The sequence below is a fragment of the Monodelphis domestica genome, chromosome 1, assembly GCF_027887165.1.
Source record: "Monodelphis domestica isolate mMonDom1 chromosome 1, mMonDom1.pri, whole genome shotgun sequence".
Lineage (NCBI taxonomy): Eukaryota > Metazoa > Chordata > Mammalia > Didelphimorphia > Didelphidae > Monodelphis > Monodelphis domestica.
Genome location: NC_077227.1, coordinates 498,982,395 through 499,003,182, shown reverse-complemented (window position 1 = coordinate 499,003,182; position 20,788 = coordinate 498,982,395). Strand labels below are relative to the sequence as shown.

Here is a 20,788-nt window from a genome sequence, read left to right as displayed (position 1 = left end):
ATAAAAACAATTCTAGTATAACACAATGTATATTCTATTTATATCTGTATATGTCTTTTCTTTCAGTTAAGTCTTATTCTGATGAGTCACTGTGATGTGGAAGTAACTGTGGTTCTTCAAGGGCTATGCTAACAAAACCTAAATTTCTGGCAGGCCCTAGTAGCTAGAAATGCTTAGTATAAGGTGTTGACTTATAAATCTCCAACAATTAGCTTCAATAATTTTGGAGAGGCTTGTCAACAAAAGATTTGCCACTAGATTTTGATAAATATACAATATGATTTATTGCTATTATTATTAACTACAGTGCATTATACCCAAGTTCCCTTTTAAAATGAAATTCTAGATTGAGTCCTAATTCCCTACATAACCTACCTTCCAAGTTGTGAAGATAGAATGGGATAATATTTGTAAAGCACTTTGCAAATCTTAAAGTGTTATATAAATGATAGCGTTTATTATTTGCTATCATAACTCATCTATTCTGCATAGGCTCAGATTTGTGGTTTGCCTATGTGAAAGGAGGACCCCCACCAAGAAAATTCACTAATCTTTAGCTTGTATTTCTTAGGGAAAAGGAATCTTACTATATTTTTCTTAGTATCTCTCCCAGAATCTAGCACAGATTATATATACACACACAAACACACACCAAGAATGCATTTAATGTTTGCATGCAGCGTAAGAATAGAGAACTGTATAGCAATTTTATTCACATAAAGAAATCACAGTTGAAGAAACTCCTTCTAACAAAACAGTTGGCACCATCTCTGCAATATATGGTTTTAGAAACTTTTCTAAAGAATTAAGAGGTCAAGTTTTTCACCCAAAGTCATAGTCAATATGCATCATAGGCAGGGCTTGAATCCATTTCTTCTTATCTCCGAGGATGGTTCTCTGTTCATTACACCAAACTGCTTCTTTGTATGTGGAATAAATGATTAAAACTCATTTGGTATGGTATGCATATTTTGCAGTGTGGTTAAATGTGTCATACAATTGTTAAATTTAATTGTGGTTGGACTCTGAATATCTAATATATAGTCACCAGGGATTTAATTTCTAAGTCCCAAAATGAATTACTAAAGTAAATAGAATTTATGGTAGTTTATTGGGGAGAGAGAGAGAGAGAGAGAGAGAGAGAGAGAGAGAGAGAGAGAGAGAGAGAGAGAGAGAGAGAGAGAGAGAGAGAGAGAACATGAACGAACTCTAGCTTCTTCTGATATCAGTTAGAATTTCTAAGCCCCAGTCAGGGGAAGAGAAAAACAGGGTCACTAAGTCAGCCTTTCACTCACCAATGGTGATAGTCTAAATGGAAAGAAGTCTGGGTGTCTGTCTTCTGGTCATTCCTCAAGAGTCTGTCTTCCAGTCTCTCCTCTGAGTCAGAGCCTCCTCCAACTCAAAACTCAAATTGAATCTATCTTCTTCTGCCCCTTTGGTCCTATTAAAGATCTTTTTCTCTTGTGTCACCTCCCCTAAATTTTCACATCTACCAATAACAGCAGACTCTTTTCTCCAGGACTGCCCAATCTTTAGTTCTCACCTTCTTTGGTTAGATTATATCTTTTTTGGTTACTTAACACCTTTTTTTTGTGAGTTCACCTTTTGTAGTTACTTAACACCTTTTTGTGGTTAAAATGGGTAGATGTACTTAAAATACTGAGTTATCACCTTTTTGTAGATTAAAATCTAAAAATAGATTGTGGATTACAATTCCAGCTTCACTATAAAGGAAGAGCTAAGTACCTTCATTGTTACAATCAGAAGATTACAATTTTATCTTTACAATAAAGGAAGAGTTAAGTATCTTCATTGTTATAATCAGGAGATAGCTAAATCCAATCTTTACACAATCTAGATCTAAAAGGGACCTTAGAGATTATCAGGATTATCTCTTTTTTTACAGATGAACAGGGTAAAGCAATGTTATTAAGCACCTACTATGTGCCAGATATTATGATAAATATTTTACAAATTTCTTATTTTACCTTCACAACAACTCTTTAAGGTAGGTACTATTGTTATTCCCATTTTACAGGTGAGAAAACTGAGGCAAACTGGGTTAGGTAGCTTGTTAGGGTCACACAGCTAACAACTGTCTAAAGTAGGATTTTCTTTCTTACTAATTTGAGTGGTCTGTTCACTGTGTTGCCTAGTTGCCCGAATAGATCCCAGTTGAAGGGATCTATTCAATAATAGCAGCTCATATTACAGAGCCACTTAAGACTTGCAAACACTTGTTAGTCAAAACAACTATGTTTTGGTGCCAAAGGAGGAAACTAAGACTGAGATAGATGACTAACTTGGGCAAAGTCATTCTAATTTGTATGAATCCCAAATAACTAGACTTCACGACTCTTACCATTATATACATTGCCTTCTAATATTGTTGTTTGACTTATCTAAAAATAAACTTTTATAAATAAATTAATGTAATTATCATAAATTTAGAGATGAAAGGGACATTAGAATTCATCAAATTCCACACCTTAATTTTACAGATGAGGAAACTGAGACACTGATTGAATAAAATAACTTGCTCAAGTATCACAGAATAGTTAAATGGCATAGCTAAGATTTGAAAATAATCAGGTCCTTTGGGTCGAAATCTAGCATTTTCTTCAGGGTACCATGAAATAAAATATTCAATGTTTAACATAAATGTTAAAATACCATGTAAGTCAGCTCTTTTTAATAATAATTATGTTGACAAAGAAATTTCCCACTTTTAAGATTTTGTTATCAATGATCAATCACAATTAGCATTTATTAAGTGCCTATTATATACTAGACATTTTTCTTCTATGTTTTAAATATTTGGTAGACTATTAGAAAGTGGACAAAAGGAATGATTTTGTAATTGACTAAAATTTTAGTGATTAGATTAGTAATCCCTGGGCTCATTGAAAAACTTTTTGGGACCACTCCAGTAGCAGAAGGGATAGGAATGAATGATATTTGCTTCATCCTTTCCCTCCATGGTTTTTATTTCTTCTGGCTGGTCTCTATATTTCAAAACGTTTTAACTTCATTTATTTTAAAGTTGTGAGTATGCTGACATCTATTAATAATATTATTTCTAATTTTTAAAAGTACTCAAAGCAATCCTTCATAGCAACTAGATTGTAGATGGCAATAGAAAAACAGAAATGAAATACTCACTTTTTTCAAGGAGTTTACATTCTATAGGGGAAGACAAGACATACACATGGACATAGACATGCATACAAATATATACAAAATAAACACACGTTCATTTAGAGAGGAGGTTCCAGCAGCTGGAGAGATCAGGAAATGACTCATAGAAGAAGAGTAAGACAGATTTTGAATTAATCTTTGAAAGAAAGTTGAGATTTTAAGAAGAAAAAACTAGAAAAAAGTATATTTCCTAATCAAAGACTCAGGAGACAGGTCGACTTTGGCTGGATTGTAGATTATTTGAAGCAGATAATGCGTAAGAGGGCTGCTAGAATGGGTAGGAGGCAGATCGTGAAGGGCTTTAAATGACAGCGGGAGTTTACGTTTTATTCTAGAAGTAGTACTGGCGTTTATTGAGGGAGGATGTCACATTGTCATTGAACTGTGCTGGAGGAAAATCCCTTCGCTATATGGAGGATAGATCCTGGTGGGAAGAGACTTGAGGCAAGCATTAATTACCCATTAAGAGGCTACTGCAGTACTTCAGGTGAGCGGTGGCAACAGCCTAAACTAGGGCGGTGAGCAAGGCAGTAATAATTCTCGGTGATTCTTTACCTTGAACTGCTCATAAGTAAGTAAGCCTTTGGGTCAAGCAGTATTTAGTAAGCGCTTACTATGTGTCAGATATTATATACTAAGCTCTGGACAGTTCGCTTTCCAAGCAAGGATGAGGAGTTGCAGGTGTCCAAAGGAGGGTTCTCTGGCACGTCACAATGCATCTTTCTCTTATTGGGCAGTTCCGTCTGACCCTCCCCCACACTCCCGTAGCAGTCCTCTGCCTCTCTACCACACCCCTTCTAGATAAGGATGGAGACCGAGGGAGTCTTGTTTCTTTAAGAGGAAGATACCAAGTGCTTTCTTGTTTATACATTCTCCCTCGGTTGCCTGAAGTTAAAAATCGGGCATAGAAGAGTAGAAAGGAGATAGTAAAGAGGCTTCCCTCTCGAGTTAGGGCATCTTCGGGAGAAGGAGGCCGAGCAGGGCTTACACTGGAGGCCGAGCTGACTTGTGCCCCCCACTCCTGCTGAGAGATGGTCCAATCCCAAGATGGCCGCCACCATGAAGAAGGCGGTGAGTGGGGCTCTCCGGTGATTTGTGGGTTTGGGACGGGGTATCGGGACCTCATATGGCTCAACATGGGGATTACTGGGGGGCTGGAGCCGGCGAAGGATTTTGCAGAGGGTGTGGGCTAACTAGGGAGTGTTAGCCCGCTGGATGTGGCTCTCTGTCTTAGGGGCCCGCGTCCGTAGCGGTCTCTTCACTCCGCGGGGCCTAGGGGGGCGGTGGTGGCGTTAGGCGTGAGGCCAGGGCTCTTCCTCGATCCTGTGCGGGGTCACGAGTCTGGAAGTTCCAAGGGACTTGACTAGGGATTGGGGAAGGGCCCTTTGGCTCCCCACTCTCTCCCTGAGCTTTGGGGTCCCCTGAGGACCCTCCTATACCCCGAGGATGGGTACCTTACCCCAGGGCACAAGGGCAGTGGCGGTCCGGCCTGGCCTTGGTGCCCTGGGGAGGGGAGGAACAGGAGATTCTTAGGGTGCTTAGTTCTCTGAGGGGGTGAACTCGAGGTGGTGAAGTCTTCGCTCAATTCACCCTGATCCTAGGGCGGTTTAGACTTCTAGATTTCAGAGTTGGAAGGGTCCTTAGAATATTGAATGTCATAGCCAGAAGATCCGGAGACTTTATGTGGTTCAGGGTTTTTAAAAAAATGCTTTTGTGACTTGGACTTCTTTGGCTCTGGTGAACCCCTCTCAGAAAAATGTTTCTAAGTAATAATGATGATGGTAATAATAACGATTGGCATTCATGTAACACTTTAAGGATTGCAATCTTATCTTATTTGAGCCTCACTACCACCTTAGGAGTTAGATAGTGTACTATTGCTATTCTTATTTTATAGACAAGGAAACTGAGGTAGGCATAGGTCATGTGACTTGCCTAAGCACACCTCTCCAGTCAGAGTATTTGTACTCCAGTCTTCTGACTTCAGAACTAGTGCTCTAAAATATGTAGGATTACAAAAGAAACCAATTCCAACCATTTATCTCTTTACTGGACTTTGGGATAAGAACCCCTGATCATTTTACAGGTAAGAAAATGACCCAGAGTGGGACAGTGAATTGCCCAAGGTCATTGAATTAATCAGGAAAGCTAGCTTTCAGGTTGGCCCCACTGGCTTGTGAATCCAATGTTAAGTACAAATTTAGCTGTAGATGAAACTGCCAATAAGGGTGATGAATTCCCAAAGGAAAGCTGAATATTAAAAAGGAAAAAAAATGTAGGGGTCATTGCTACCAACTCTAAAGCCTAATTTCAGACTGTTAGGGATTACTTCCCTTTTTTGAGAGGCTGGAATTGTTAAATTCTGCATTAATTGTAATAAAATGCATGGAAAAAATGATGGGACTTGGGTTTGATGAATTCCTTATCAATCACCGAGTATATAGGGAACTCTGGTGTTTGGGATAAAAAGACAAATGAATTACTCCCTACTCTGGGAGGGGCTTATAGTCTTTCTGGGAAGATAGTATGTGCAAACATATCTGTCAGCAAACACTTACTAAGGACCACTCTTCTTTGGCAGTTGGGAGGATCAGGAAGGAAGGCCTTTAGAAAGTGGTTTTGAATTATTTTTTATGGAGGGAGGGAATACATTAGATGGAAGATGTAGTACACCAAGTGTGGAACATATTGAAGAAAGACATACTTTTTGGCTGGATGGTAGTATGAAGGAGCTAGAGTAATGTCTAGTTTGGAAAGATAGGATTCATATCTTTAGAAGATTCAGCTTTGTAAAATATACACATTCAGAATAAACAAAAAAGACTATGCTAGGGACAAGGAAAAATCACTGGAGGTGTCATAAGTCTAGAGCTAGGAAGGATTGCAGAGGCCATCTGGTTTAGCTCTTCTCATTTTTACAGATCAGAGATCTGAGGCCCTTAACCTCTGGAGAGTAAGTGATTTGCTGAAGGTCCCACAAGTAGTAAGCATCAGGAAAGTCTTCATTTAGAATATATTGGAATTGAGTTTTAAGTAAACTAGAATTTGAGAAAGGAGCACATTTCAAGTATGTTTGGATGGCTTCTACAAAGGCAAGGAGATGCAAATTGAATACAATGGATGAGATTTAGCAAGATGGGCTGTTAGAGCGTTAATGGAAGGAATTTAACTGGAAAGGTTACCTGAAGCCAGGCTCTGAAGGGCTTTAATTGCCAAATAGAGCAATTTGTACTTGAGTCTCAAGGTTATCAGGTATTAGGAATGTTTGTTTTAGCAGGGTATTGACATAATCAGGCCTTTACATTAGGAAAATCTCCTTCAGCAGTTGTTCTGAGGATGGACTGGAATGAATAGGGAGGAGACAGGAGAAAAAGAGACCAATTAGGAGGCTATTGCAATAGTAAGAAATAGTGACTGCCTGAATTTGGCAGGTGACCATTGTGATTGAAGAGAGGTGGAATCAGAATCAGTAGAACTTGACTACTAATTATATATGTGGAGTAAGGGAGAATGAATAACTTAGGTGGTACCTTTGAAAGAAATAAGTTTGGAAAGGTAGAAGGTTTAGGTGGGAAAGATAAATACATTCTGTTTTAGACATGATGAATTTCAGGTACTTAGGGTTTATAATATTGGTTATCTCCAGTAGGCAGTAAGTGATATGAGCTAGAGTTTAGGAAAGAGATTAGAGCTAAATGTATAAATCTAGAAGTCATCCACATAAGGATGAAATTTGAAGCCATGGGAGCTGACGGAATCAACAAGAGACAGAGTGTAAAGAGGTAAGAGAGTTCAGGACACAGCCATGGGGGGTATACTCATGGTTAGGGGGTGGGATATGGATGTTGATCCAACAAATACAAATTGAGAAGGAAAGACAGGGGAAAAATAACAGAGTAGTGTTTTAAAAACACAGAAGAGAGAATATTTTGGAAATTTGAGTTATTAACAGGGTCAAATGCTGCTTTTGAAGAAAAGGTTTGCAGAAAGGTACTTTAAGAGTACTAGATCTCAGACTATACTTTATTTATTTAAACATTTTCCATCTTAGAATGGATTCTAAGTATCCTTCCAAGGCAAAAGAGGCATATGGGCTAGGCAATTGGGCTTAAGTGAGTTGTCCAAGGTTGCATACATAGGAGGTGTCTTAAGTACAGATTTGAACTCAGGACTTTTGTCTTTAGATCTGGCTCTCTATCCTCTGAACCATGTAGGTCCCCCTCAGACTATACTTTAAAGCAGTAATCAATAATGATTTGGTACTGATTAAAAAATAGAAAGATTGATCTGTGGAACATATTAGGTATACAGTGATCCCTCACCTGTCATGGGAGTTATGTTCCAGAGATTCCTGTGATAGGTGAAAATTAGTGAAGTAGTCACATTATGTTTATTTTACTATTTACATGTATTTTAAGGCTTTATAAACTCTTCCCACTCTCCTATAAACCTTTCCCGAACTCTTATTAACCTTTCCAACACTCTTATAAACACTTCATATGCTCTTAAATAATTTTTGAACATATGGCACAGTGTGGGAGGGCAAACAGACCCATTCTACAGTCACTGAACCAATCAGCACCCAGGATATAGAATACAGCACTGTGGTTGGTCGCCTTTATTCCACCAACCAATCGTGTGCCATGTATAATCTCATGTTGGCAAACTTGTGCAAGCAGTAGTGGCATACTGCATTTCCATTGTGTACAATATGGTATTCAGTGATATAGCGAAAACTCAATACAGAATTAGATGTATTTTTTTAAAAAAAAACCCACGCTACAGTGAAGCCATGATAAGTGAACCGAGATGCTGTACAACATATAGAAGCAAATTAACCCAATTGGCTAGTGTTCAATAAACCCAAAGATTCTAGTTACCAGGTTAAGAACTTACTATCTGAGAAAAGGTCATTGAATTTGGCAATTAAGAACTCATTATTAAGTTTGGAAAGATCAATTTCAGTTTAATGATGTATCAGAAAGCCAATTTGTGTGGGGTTGAGAAGAGAATGAGAGAGAAAGTAAGAGGCTACAGTTTAAGGCAGCTTTTTTTTTTTTTTAAGAGTGGCTTTGGAAGGGAGGAGGTTTCATGATGATAACTTGAGGGAATAGGAGAGTCAAATGAAAGTTGTTTATTGTTGTTTTTAAAGAATGGGGGAGAATGATCATATTTTTCAAGGAACCACTGGATAGGAAGAGACTGAAGTTCATCACAGTATCATAGAATTGTTTGTAAAGGACATTGGAGACTATTTTAGTATAACTCCTCTTTTTACAGATGAAGAAGTTGCTTCTCAGGTTTTTTGCCTAAGGACACACAATTTTAAGGATTGATAGTTAATAAACATTTTTAAAGTGCCTTCTTTGTGTCAGGCACTGTGCTAAATGGTGGGAATGACAAAAGGAGCAAAAGATTGTCCCTTCCCTCAAGGAGTTCACTATAAATGGAGGAGACAAATACAGGATGGATAGAAAATAATTAACTGAGGGAAAACACTAGAATTAAGTGAGATTGGAAAAGGCTTCCTATAAAAGTTGAGATTTTATTTGGGACTTAAAGGGAGCTAGGGAAGCCAGTAGGCAGAGAAGTAGAGGGGGAGCATTCCAGGAATGGGGGGTAAGTCAGAGGAAATGCCCAGAGTTGGGAGATGGAGTATGTTGTTTGTGGAACAGCGAGGCCAGTGTAACTGGATTGAAGAGTATGTGGTAGTACAATAACAAATAAATAGTATTTACAAAGCACTTTAAGGTTTACAAAATGATTTATGTATGTTTATCTTCATTTGATCCCATATTTATTTTACAGTAGAGGAAACAGACAGGAAGGTTAAGCATTTTGTCCAAGGTCACATTACTAGTAAGTGCTTGAGACAAAATTCAAACTTCGGTCTTCCTGACTCCAAATCCAGTATTTTGTGCATTGTACCACTTATTTAGCTATTTATTAGCTATGTGGCTCTGGGTAAGTCCCTCAACATCCTTGCCTTGAGTTCCTCATCTGTAACATTAGGGAATTGGATTTGTTGAATCCTTTAAATTCATGATCCTTGAAATGAATACCTATACAAATGTCTTTTTAACTTGTAGGATGAATATATCTGAATGAATAAGTGAATGAAAGAATAAATAAATAAATAACTGATTAAATGAAAAAACCTTTAACAAGTGCTTTCACTATGCAATAAAGTGAGATGAAAAATCACTGGTGGGAAAACTACAGAATCAATTGAAAAGCACTTATTTAGGGCTTACTATGTACCAGTCATTGTACTTTACATAGTCATATGCATGTACATATATAGTCACAGAATATAAGTAAACACTGATTGCTTTGAAGTCTATGAAGAATTAAAAAGTACGAGCAATGATTTTCAAGAAGGAAGCCAATGGAAATGCTGTCCTATATGATCAAGTACCCTAGAAATTTACCTGAGAAGAGGGAAAGCATCATTCTAAAGTGATTATAAAATTCCATTTTAATTGTTGAGTTCTTAAAGAAATAGATTTATTCTTGGGGGTGGGGGGGTATTGCCAGGTTTGGCAAAGCTATTCAAATGGAAGAATATAACTAACTAACCTTCTTGCTTTTAGCCAAAATACGGATTTTCTATCAATAATAAAGCAGGTACTAACATAACACATACACCCTTAGCAGATTAAGGAAAGACAAGAGTATGTGTAAGGTGTGAGAAGACTGGAAAGGTAGGAGGGGACTTAGGTTATGAAAGGCTTTGAACACCAAACAGAGGATTTTGTAGTTGATCCTTAAGGTAATAGAGAGCCACTGCAGTGTATTGGGGAGGGCTTTGGTGACATGGTTAGACTTGTTCTTTAGGAAAATCACTTTGGAGACTGAATGAAGGAGAGATTGGAGTGGAAAGAGAGTTGAGGAAGGGAAGATCCTTTAATAGGCTATTTCAGTAGATCGGAGTGAAGTGAGAAGGACTTGTACTGAGTGGTAGCAGTATTAGAGGAGGGGAGGGTATATTCTTCCCCCCCACCACCCTTTTTTTTTATTTAGAATATTTTTCCATGGTTACATGATTCATAATCTACCCCCACCCCACTCCCAGAAGAGTATATTCAAGAAATGTTATAAAAGTGAAATAGAAAAACCTTGGTAACAGATTGGATATGGTGGGTGAGTGAGTGACAAATTAAGGTTGACACTAACATTGTGAGTTATGAGGGACTGGAAGGATATAGTAGCACCCTTGGCAGTAGTAGGGAGGATACAGTAGGAGGTGGGGTTAGTGGGAACATAATGAATTCCATTTTGGACATGTTAAAATTTTAAGATATCTATTGAATATCCAATTTGAGATGTGTGAAAGGCAGTTGGAAATATGAGATTGGAGGTCAGCAGAGAGGTTAGGGCAAGATAGATTTGAGAATCATCAACCTAGAAATGGTATTTAAATCCATGGTTGCTAGTAAGATCAGTATGTGAGGGGTGTGAGAATGATGAGCATCCTGTAAAGAAGATTGCTAAGAAGAAGTGGGCAGATAGCCAGGAGGAGAACCAAGAGAGAATGCTGTCCTAGAAACCTAGATGGAAGAGCTTGAAGGAGAAGAACATGAGCAACAGTGTCAGAAGTTGCCAGGAGAGGTAAAAAAGAATCAAGATTGAGAAGAGACCAATGAATTTGGGAATAAGAGATGACAGGGAATTTTGGAGAGAGCAGTTTCAGTGGAATGATGAGACTGGAAGCCTGATTTTAAGGGGTGAAGAGGAGAGTGAGAGGAAAGTGGAGATGCTTATTGTAGATCATCTTTTCAAGCAGTCTAGCCATACAAGGCAGAAGAGATAAAGGACAGTAGCATGGATACAGGATAGAAGGATCAATTGAAGGTTTTCTGAGGATGAAGCCGACATGGGCAGACATTTTTAGAGATAGAGCCAGTAGACAGGGACAGATTGAAGAGAAGTGTTAGAACAGGAATAACAGTATTCTGTTGGAGGGACTGGATGGAATGTTATCGGTTGGGCAAGTGGAGGAATTTGCCTTGGTAAGGAGTAAGGATACCTCTTCACGTAACAAAGGGTTGAAGAAGAAGGAGATAGTGGCAGAAGACATTTGAGTAATATGAAATGGAGAAAAGAGAGTTCTCATTGGATGGTCTCCATTTTGTAAAGTATGAGGCAAAGTTCTTTGTTTTTTTAAGAGGGTAGGGAGGAGAAATTGAAAGATTTGGGAAGGGATGAAAAGGAGATCTACTGTGGAGAATGAGATAGTGAGTTGATAAAAGAGGTATAGGAACAGCAGTGGGGATGTTAAGGTTGGTATAACAAATTTATAGTAGATATAATTATAATGGTTGAGTGATTTTCCTCAATTTCATTCATCAGCACAGGTAGGAATGGAGTTAGCACATAATGTGAGAGATTGAAGACTGAGGATTGGCAAGGGGACTTATAACTGGAGAAGAGAACAAAGTAGAGTTGAATTGGCTCATCAAGCGGTCAAGATGAGGAAAACAGGGAGAGTGGCAAATACAGGGGATGTGGTCTGAAGAGAACTGAAGGGTCTAGGGATTGGAGATCATGGAGTGGACAAGTAGGGTTTGGTAAGAAAAGGCAGAAGGAAAATTGGAAAGCCAATAGATTATGGTCATAGAAGGGGATTTCATAATTCTTGAGCATAGAGACAGTGCTTTTTTTTTTTTTAAACTTTTGCCTTCTGTCTTAGAATTGATACTGAATATCAGTTCCAAGGCAAAAGAGCAGTAAGGGCTAGGCATTTTTGGTGAAGTGAATTTGCCCAAGGTCACACAACTAGGAAGTATCTGAGACTCTATTTGACCCCAGGATCTTCTGTCTCAAAGTGCATTTCTGAGTCACCTAGCTGCCCCATATATTTAATTTCAAAGTCATTTTTCTCTCCCCTTATTGCTCTTTAGTCCATAGTCAGTCATGCTGATTCCAAATTCTCTTTTCCTATCACCAGAACAATAGCATCAGCTCCCTAATTAGTCTCCTAGTATTTCCTTTTATTCTGTTTTCTACATAATTGTCAAATTAATATGCCTAAAATACAGTTCTGATCACAGCAATCTTCTCCTTAAAAATCATTGGTGGCTTCCTATTGCTTTTAGAATGAAATAGAACTTCCTTAGCCTTCCATTTAAATGTCTCTACAATCAAATTTCTATTTTCCAGATTTATTTCATATTTACTTCCCTTTTCAAACTACTCTCCAGCCAACATAATGATCTCTATAGCTGTTTTCCCAACTTGACATGTTATTTCCTTTGCACAGGCTATTTTCCCTCCTACATGGAATTCATTACCTCCTCACTTCCTCTTCATAAATTCCCATTTTTCCTTCAAGGCTCATCTGAAATACCACATTCTACTCTTTCCTGATTTCCCTTAGTTCTTAGTGCTTTGCTCCTCTTGAAATTTCTTTGCATTTACTTATCTGGCCTCATATTTGTGTATCTAATTTTCATTATGATTCTTACTTGCATTTTGTTATGATTCTTCTGAATTTTGGGGTCTGGGCCTCAGTCAATAATGATTGGAATCTGTAGGAAGCATTAAACAGAAATTCCTGTGTTTGGAAAAAGCATATACAGTGTCTCAAATGTACATAAGAAACTATTTGCTTTTTATGGCATACATCACTATGGTATCCTTTTTTTAACCTTTACCCTCTCTCAGAATTGATACTGAGTATCAGTTCTAAGGCAGAAGAGCGATAAAGGCAAGGTAATTGGGTTTAAGTGACTTGCCCTTGCTCATACATCTAGGAAGTATTTGAGACCAAATTTGAATTTAGGACCTCCTGTCTCTAGACCTGACTTTCTATCCACTGAGCCAAATATCATCATACTATCTTTAAACTTTTGAAACTTAATATATTTTGGATTGCCCCATTTTAGTGGAATTTTAAATTATTAGAGTTAAATTTGTAATAAGAATTTTGGACATGTATGGCAAATAAGCAAGCAAAATACTTGTCAGGCACTTAGTATTGGCAGAGACACTATACTGAGATATGGGATACAATGAAAGGTAAAATGGTCCTTACCCATAAAGAGCTCACATTCAAATGAATGAGGCAACATATAAACTGCTATATATATTCAAGATATATGTAGGCTAGGTGATGATAATTTCGGAGGGAAGTCACTGGTTGTAAAGGGGATCAACAAAGGCTTCTTATAGAAAGGATTTTAGTTGAGATGGTCAGGGAAGTTATAGGGGGTATGGATGAAGAGGAAGAGTGTAACAAACATGGGAGTCAGCCAATGAAAATGCCGAGTTGGGAGAGTCTTGTGTTAGAAAATAGCAAAGAGGCCAGTGTTACTGGATGTAGACCATATAGAGGGAAGTAAAGAATGAGAAAATCAGAAAGAAAGGGACTGCATTATGAAGGGTTTTAAAAGATAGTATTTTCTATTTGATCCTAGGTAATAGGGAATTATTGGAATTTATTGAATGGTGAGGGGGTGATATGGTCAAACCTGTGTTTCAGGAAAATCACTTCGGTAAATTAATGGAGGGTGGAGTATACCAAGGTTGGAGCTTCCTAGAACTTAATTAGTGATAGCATAGAGGGTGAGGGATTTGAGAAGAGAGGACATGGTGGAGTTGAACTGGTTCACTAATGGGGAAGGAAGGAGAGTGAAGCCAGTGCAGGTTTGAGAAGGACTTTGGGGGAAGAGAAATTAAGACATTACAATGAGGATGAAGAACAGGGTTTGCAGCTGTTATAGACAGAGGGAAAGGTGGAATTTTGGTTCTTTTTCAATATATTGATCAGTTGTGCTGACTTTTCATTCTCCAAAAAATTACTATTTGTCGTGTGAGATGGCTCTCTGGGAAGAGGCAGTGGAAGGATAGATGGGATACTATGATGATGTGAAAAACAGAAAATGTCAATAAAAATTCATTTAAAAAATATAAAGTGTGATGAGATCCTTAGATCCAAAAACCTATTTATTTAACCTAGTGCAATTGAATTATACTATTGGGTCTGGAACAGGAAACTAAGCTTATAGGAGAAGGAAAAATGCATTCTATCCCTTTTCCATTGTAATTTCATTGCTATCATCTGCAAAAACAGATCTTTATATGTCAACCAAATGTTCTCTAGTAATGCTTGACATAAATAATTGTTGCTTCCCACAGATTTGATTGTTAAAAACAAGTGATTCAATTTGCTTTGATAAACATATTTCTTTATATTTTTCTAAATCAGTTTTCTACTTTTTTTTCCCTTCCAAGTCTGTGGTGCTCTTAGAATGGTATCCATCCTTTTCTGTGACTCTTCTGCTTTAACTCACAAGTGCTCCAAACACCCCACCCTCACCCCCAAAAAAGAAACCTTCCTCTAACTTCTGTGGAAGCTCTTCTTCTAACTAAGTGAAGGCCAACAATCTGTATGAATTAGTTCATTCAGAAATACGAACCAGCTTAACTCTTAAAGGGGTTATTTACATTTTAAAAAGATATTTGTTAACTTAAGTAAATTTCTAATTGTTGGAACTTCAAACTGGGTAATAAAATGAATTTAAACATGTTAAGTTGTGTGGGGAAAGTGAGTAGATTGGACTAGGTCCCTTTTAAAAGGTGACATTATGATTCTCTTCCATAGACTATTCCTGCCTGAAAACCTAAGTCTGCCTTGAGCTTCCTAAGGTGTTATTTTTCTTAGATCTAGATGCTATAGATTCTTTAAAAGTTTCAGCTCACTCTTTCCCACTCAAGAAGATTAATATTGTATTAGTAATATTTCTATATGAAACCTACTTTAAATCTCTGGTTTTAAAAGTCAGCAGGCTTCCAAGCTAAAGTAACTTACTCCTAGGCCTCAAGATATCTTGAGGTTGATCCCTTAGTCTTTTGTTAAAAGCAAAGTGGAGACCTGTTCCTTATTTATCTGTAAACAAGAACTCTCAGAGGCATGTGGAAGCAAAAACTCTCTTTGTCCTTGCTATGTATATCATCTAGGTTAAGGGTAACCAGGTCCCCAAATGAGATGAGAGCCACTGGAAATCTGCTTGAGTCAACTTATATTTTGTAGCTGAAGATTGCTAGAAATTGCTAAGCTTCATAAGCTTCCTAACATTCATTTTCCTAACATAGCAGAAAAGGGTGCATTGCCCATGTTTTTTAAGCTATTGAATTTTGACTCAATTAAAAGTAAGATGGTTCAGCCACAAGGCTGGGAAAAGCTTGTGCCTGGGATGGCGAACCTATGGCACTTATGCCAAAGATGGCATGCAGAGACCTCTCTGGGCATATAAAGGCCCTGGTTTGGCCAGTTGGGAGCCTTCATGCCTCTTACCCCCTTTCCCTCCTCCCCCAAGGGGGCACTGGAGCCTCCCTGCAGAGCTTGAAGCCTAGCACTGCTTCTGAATGCAGGTGGAAGGTGGGGGGACTGAACCATCCTATCTGCAGAGCACAGCCAGCCCAGGGCTGGTAGCCTGGCTCTGTAACCCCTCCTTCCCCCTCCCCCCCACCTTCTTCCCAAATGCCAGGGGTCACTGGAGTCTCCCTTGGCTTAGCCAGCCTGCATCTGCATCCTGGCGCTGCCCTCAAATGCAGTTGGGGGTGAGACATGGCATACAGTGGGGGGTTGGGGCATGGACAAGCAGTCTGGGGTGGGTGAGGCATGGCACAAGGTCTCTAAAAAGTTCCAAAAGGTTTGCCATCACCATGTATAGACTAAGATCACTGACCTCCAGTGTGATGAAGTAATAAGGAAGAAATGAAGTTTCTAAGTCCCCTTCTTGTTTTGAATATTTATTAATGGGAACTGTCAGGGGAAGTCCTCAGGTCACGCTGTTAGGTCAGTCAGAAAGAGGACATAAAACTCCCTTGAAAATCAAGAAGCTAGACCCACTTGTTGGCTCTTTTTTTTTTTTTTCTGGGAGGAGGCTGGGGAAAAGGATCCAATTTTTGTTAATGGAATTGCATGCCTCTCATTAATAAACAGTTATTGGAGAAATGGCCTCCTATTCTTTATTGGTTAAAATATGATCACTCTATCCCTCTCTGTCCCTGTCTCCCCCCAAACAAACACACACAGGGTTATAGATAACAATTAGTGGGCCCCCTAATTATGTCTGGGTCATATAAGTCAGGGCTGGTAATAATTCAGTTTTTATAACAAATATGCCACCCTTCCTAAGCATTTGAACAAGCACTGATTCAGTAATTCCACCAATAACTTATAAATAATGAAGAAAATTTAAGATTTGTAACTATTTTTAATTGTGAAAAAAATCTCTTGAATTTTACAGTGGTTCTTCAGGAAGTTTTTTTAACTTAATATTTTTTAGAAAATTTTCTTTGATTGTTCAGTTCAAAAAGTATTAAGTATTATGTGCAAGACACCATGCTGGACTTCAGCATAGATAATTCCTTCCCTCAAGGACCTTCTAGTGTAATGGAAGGGATACAACTTAAAAAGAGGAATACAAAATAACTGGAGAAAGAATAGTAGGCTAATAACTAGAAGAGGATGGGGTGGGGATCAGGAAAAGGTTCAGTTAGGACTTGAAGCCTAAGCTAGCTCTTTGAGATTATACAGGCATCCCTTCCACATTGTGCCTTTCCCCATTTCTGTTTTGATATATCAGGGATCAGCATAAAAAATTAAATGGAAATTGTTTTGAGAATTTTGTGGAAGTTGCAGATGGAACAGATAAAGTTTAGAAACTCAGATATGCATAGTATAATATCAACATATTTTGTCTTTTAATACCTTAATACACAATTTCATTTTTCAAGTTAAAATAAGTTTGTGAAAAGACTTGTGAAAGGCAGCAGACGACATACAAGGGCTAGTAGAAATGTTAACATTAACCTACATATATAACCCAAATTTTATATAATAAGGTACTATAAACAACCCGTAAAAGAAAAAGGGGAAAAAAATGAGACTTTTTCTTTGGTGTGAAGGGCCAAAAATTTTATTTGGATTTTCCAGATCCCAAGGTTGCTGTGCTCCTAACCTCTACAATGTAGAAGGGTTACCTACTGTACCTGCACAGAAAAACAAGATGGAATGTCTAATTCAGGGAGCTTGGAGTATTGAGTAGGTCAATTCAGCTGGATTGTATAATATATAAAGGAGAATAATATGAATTGTTTAGATAAAAATTATCTTTTTGTCATAGAGAATCATAGATTTAGACCTGGAAAAGGACTTAAAAGATGATCTAGGACCATGATGATGAACCTATGGCATGTGTGCCAAAAAGGGCACACAGAGACCTCTGTGGGTACCTACAAAATTACCTTCTAGAGTTAGTTACTTGATTGACAGAGGAACTTGGGCAGAGCTGCACCCCTCCTCTCCATTTCACCTTCCTTTCCCTCTGCCCAGCAGCCCAAGGGGAGCTCTTACTCCCTCCCCTGAGTGTAGTGCTTAGGGCCATTCTTCCCCTGACGGGGGTGCTCTGACCATTCTACTCTATTCCCTTTCTCCCTCCCCTGTCTGGGGTAAGGTGGGATGGCACTCAGGTTGGGGGTAGAGGGAGAGGGGGAGGAGGCAGGCAGGGAGGCACAGCAAGCAGTCTAAAAGGTTCATTATCACTGATCTAGGATAAAACTCCACTCTCTCATTTTGCAGTCAAATAAAGAGACCCAAAGAGATTCACTGATTTGCCAAAGCTTATACTCAGCTGTGGGATGTAGCAGAAGAATTCATCCAATCTAGTATTTTTTCAATCACATTTTTACCATTGGAATGTACTTTTATGTCCATTATATCCCAGAATAATAGTTTTTCATAAGTATCTTAGAAATATGATATTCTGCAGTCATATATTAACAGTAGAATTGACAAAAAAAAAACCCAGAAATTAATTGCATTTTTCTGAAGACTTATTTGTGTTTTTGTGTTGAATATTACTTTCCTCTGTTTTCTTCTCCTCTCCTCCCCTTCTCTCCTTTCCCCTCACACTAGATCTAGGAGAAGAGTAGGCACACACACTCCATGTGCACATACAGTTACTTTCAGGCCTTTCCTCTGACATCAACACCTACAACTTCTTTTGAGGTCCATTCCACTATCTACTTCATGTTATCCTTAGAGGAGTGATCTACCAGCCCCTAGGATCATTCTCATTCTTTACGCAAGGAGTTTGGTAACTGGTTCATAGTATTCCTTTTCCTTAACTTCTGCCATCATATTGTAAAATTGAAAATCTGTTACCCTAAAAAAGAACTACATTTCCCAGGAGCCCACTGACTTCCTTTCATTATGAACTTCCTGCAGATGGGATATTAGGCAGGGACATGGAAGGTCCCGCCTCTTTACTTCTTGTCCTGAGGTTGTTGGTGGTAAGGCAGGCATTTGAACTAGCAGCCATAGGCATGTGGTCATTATTTTGTATTCTCTTTATTCCTTGATTTCTATGGATCATTAATAAATCTCCTAAAATAAAATATTTTTATTATTGACATTTAATTTTAATTTTTACAATATCTGGAGTTTTCATTGTACACATTGCAATCAGGTTCTGTCTTTCCAGTTCAACAGCTTCTCAATCCCCTTGATTCATGTTAACTTGGAAATAACAAGAACTATTGCAGTAGTCTGCAAAAACCAAGTCTTTAATCAGGAAAGAGAGAGGTCTAAAAATCGGCCGCTATCACAGAGCCAGGTGCCAAGATACTACACAGAGTCAGATCCCTGGGGCTCTGGGGACAGTATCTCAGGGAAGATAACCGCTTGAGATGATTCTTCAAAGAATAATAGAACTTAGGAATCTTTTTTACCTTTTGGGGAACTAGGTACAGCAAACATACTTTGACAGGTCACAGCAGGTTTGAAAAAGAGGCTGCATCCAGCAGCTGGGGTATCTGGGAGTGGTCTACTACGATGAATAGCTGGGGGGGTGGGGAAGCTCAAGCCAAGATCTGGGCTTCCTGGGAGAGGACTTTAATACTAAGACAAATAAGGGTACTTAACATTAGAGTATGCCCACTAGTCCCACCCAAACTGGGATCACCAACACTTGGAGGTCTATTATTCAGTCTGAAATAGGTGAGTCTGGGACTTCCCTTGGGGTGAATTCTCAGGGGGCAGGGGAAAACTTAAAACTTGCAAAACACCCAGTTGACTTTCATATACTGTCTTTTTCTTTGAAACACACAAGGAAAGTCATAGCCTTGATCTCAAATCACTGATTACCTCTGTAACTCTGGCATTTTTTCATTCCCCTGTCTGATCATAGCTTCCTATTTGCACATTTCTTCTTAAGGAGATAAAGAAACTTTGTTGACATTTTGTGCTTATACTTCCTTACCTCCTACTTATTTTTCAACCTTCTTGAAGCCTGGTTTCAGTTTCACCATTTAACTGAAACTGTCTTTTACAAAGTTACCAGTAAACTCCTAGTTACAAAATCAGTGGCCTTTATTCAAACCTTATCCTTGATATCTCTGTAGTTTTTGAAACTCCTGGATAACGTCCAAAGACAGGACGTTTATGACAGTGACTCTTGAGCAGTGCTCCATCTTGAGAGATGAACATCACCTGCATAAGGACTACTTCATCCGTGCTCTAGATTGTATGAGAAGAGAAGGATGCCGCATAGAGAATGTTATGAAGAATATAAAATGCAGAAAGTATGCATTCAACATGCTACAACTGATGGCTTTCCTCAAGTACTACAGACCACCCGAGGGGACATATGGAAAAGCTGACTCCTAAGCTTCCCCCAATGTAAACAGGGACACAAATACGTTTCAGCGGCATAAAAATACACTTTGGGGAGGGGGCATTAATGGGGGACATGTGCACAAACTTAGAAATGGCTTGAATTAGTTATCAATGCAGTAAGTTTTAAGGTGAACTAAGATTATTCTGGTGGTTAGCCATTATTCTGGTGGTTAAGGCGGTGGGAGGGCAGTCCTACTACATAGAATGTTCTATCTCAAGTCTAAAATGCAATGTCAGAAACTTTGAGACATTAGTTTAGACTCACTGTTTAGCATCCATTCAGAAGGTCTCTAACTTGACAACATGGTACTTGAATGAGAAATATTCAGAAAGCCTTGGTAATTTGGCAAGAGATACTCATCATGTCATCACAAAACTCTTTAAGGGATGCTAGCACAGAGCTGATGCCCTGACACTTGGCTCTCCTATCCTAAAGCGTGTATGTGTATACACATATGTGTATATCCATTTAGACACACACACACACACACACATCCATCATTAATAAAATTGTTCCACAGAAAAATTTTCCAGAATTTGAACACTTGTTCCAAGCACTCCCTGTGTTACATTGATATAAACATGAGTTGGCTGTGTACAGTATCTAGCCCTCAAACAAGAGGCAGAAGCAACATTCAGAGTCCATAGATACATCTGTAACTGAACCTCTTTGTTCTTGGGACAAACATCTTTAGGGTAAATAGCAGAAACCATGACTAACTCTCCAGGTCAGAACACCCACTGTCTATGCACATATGCACAATGAATGGCTACTTTCTGGGGGAGCTAGCTAAGCAAAAGAGCTCATCTAAGTTTTGCCTACTAGGAGGAGGAAGAAGGTCATCTGCCTAAACTTTCTGTTTCCCCTCATTGTTTGTGCTTCCTAGATGCTAAGCTCAATCA

General features: G+C 38.6%; 1 protein-coding gene across 2 annotated transcripts in view; it reads left to right on the top strand.

The window, feature by feature from the left end:
• The window catches only part of PFDN4 (prefoldin subunit 4), a 69,954-nt gene that overhangs the window by 46,190 nt on the left and 2,976 nt on the right, over positions 1–20,788 (top strand). The window contains exon 1 of one of the 2 annotated variants that reach the window (XM_007475700.3): positions 3,945–4,269. The exons of the other annotated variant lie outside the window; for it this stretch is intronic. Coding sequence (XP_007475762.1) covers positions 4,246–4,269 — 24 coding nt within the window. The 5' untranslated portion in view covers positions 3,945–4,245. Of the gene's footprint in view, positions 1–3,944; positions 4,270–20,788 lie in introns of those variants that run through there. 2 annotated transcript variants of the gene reach the window in all.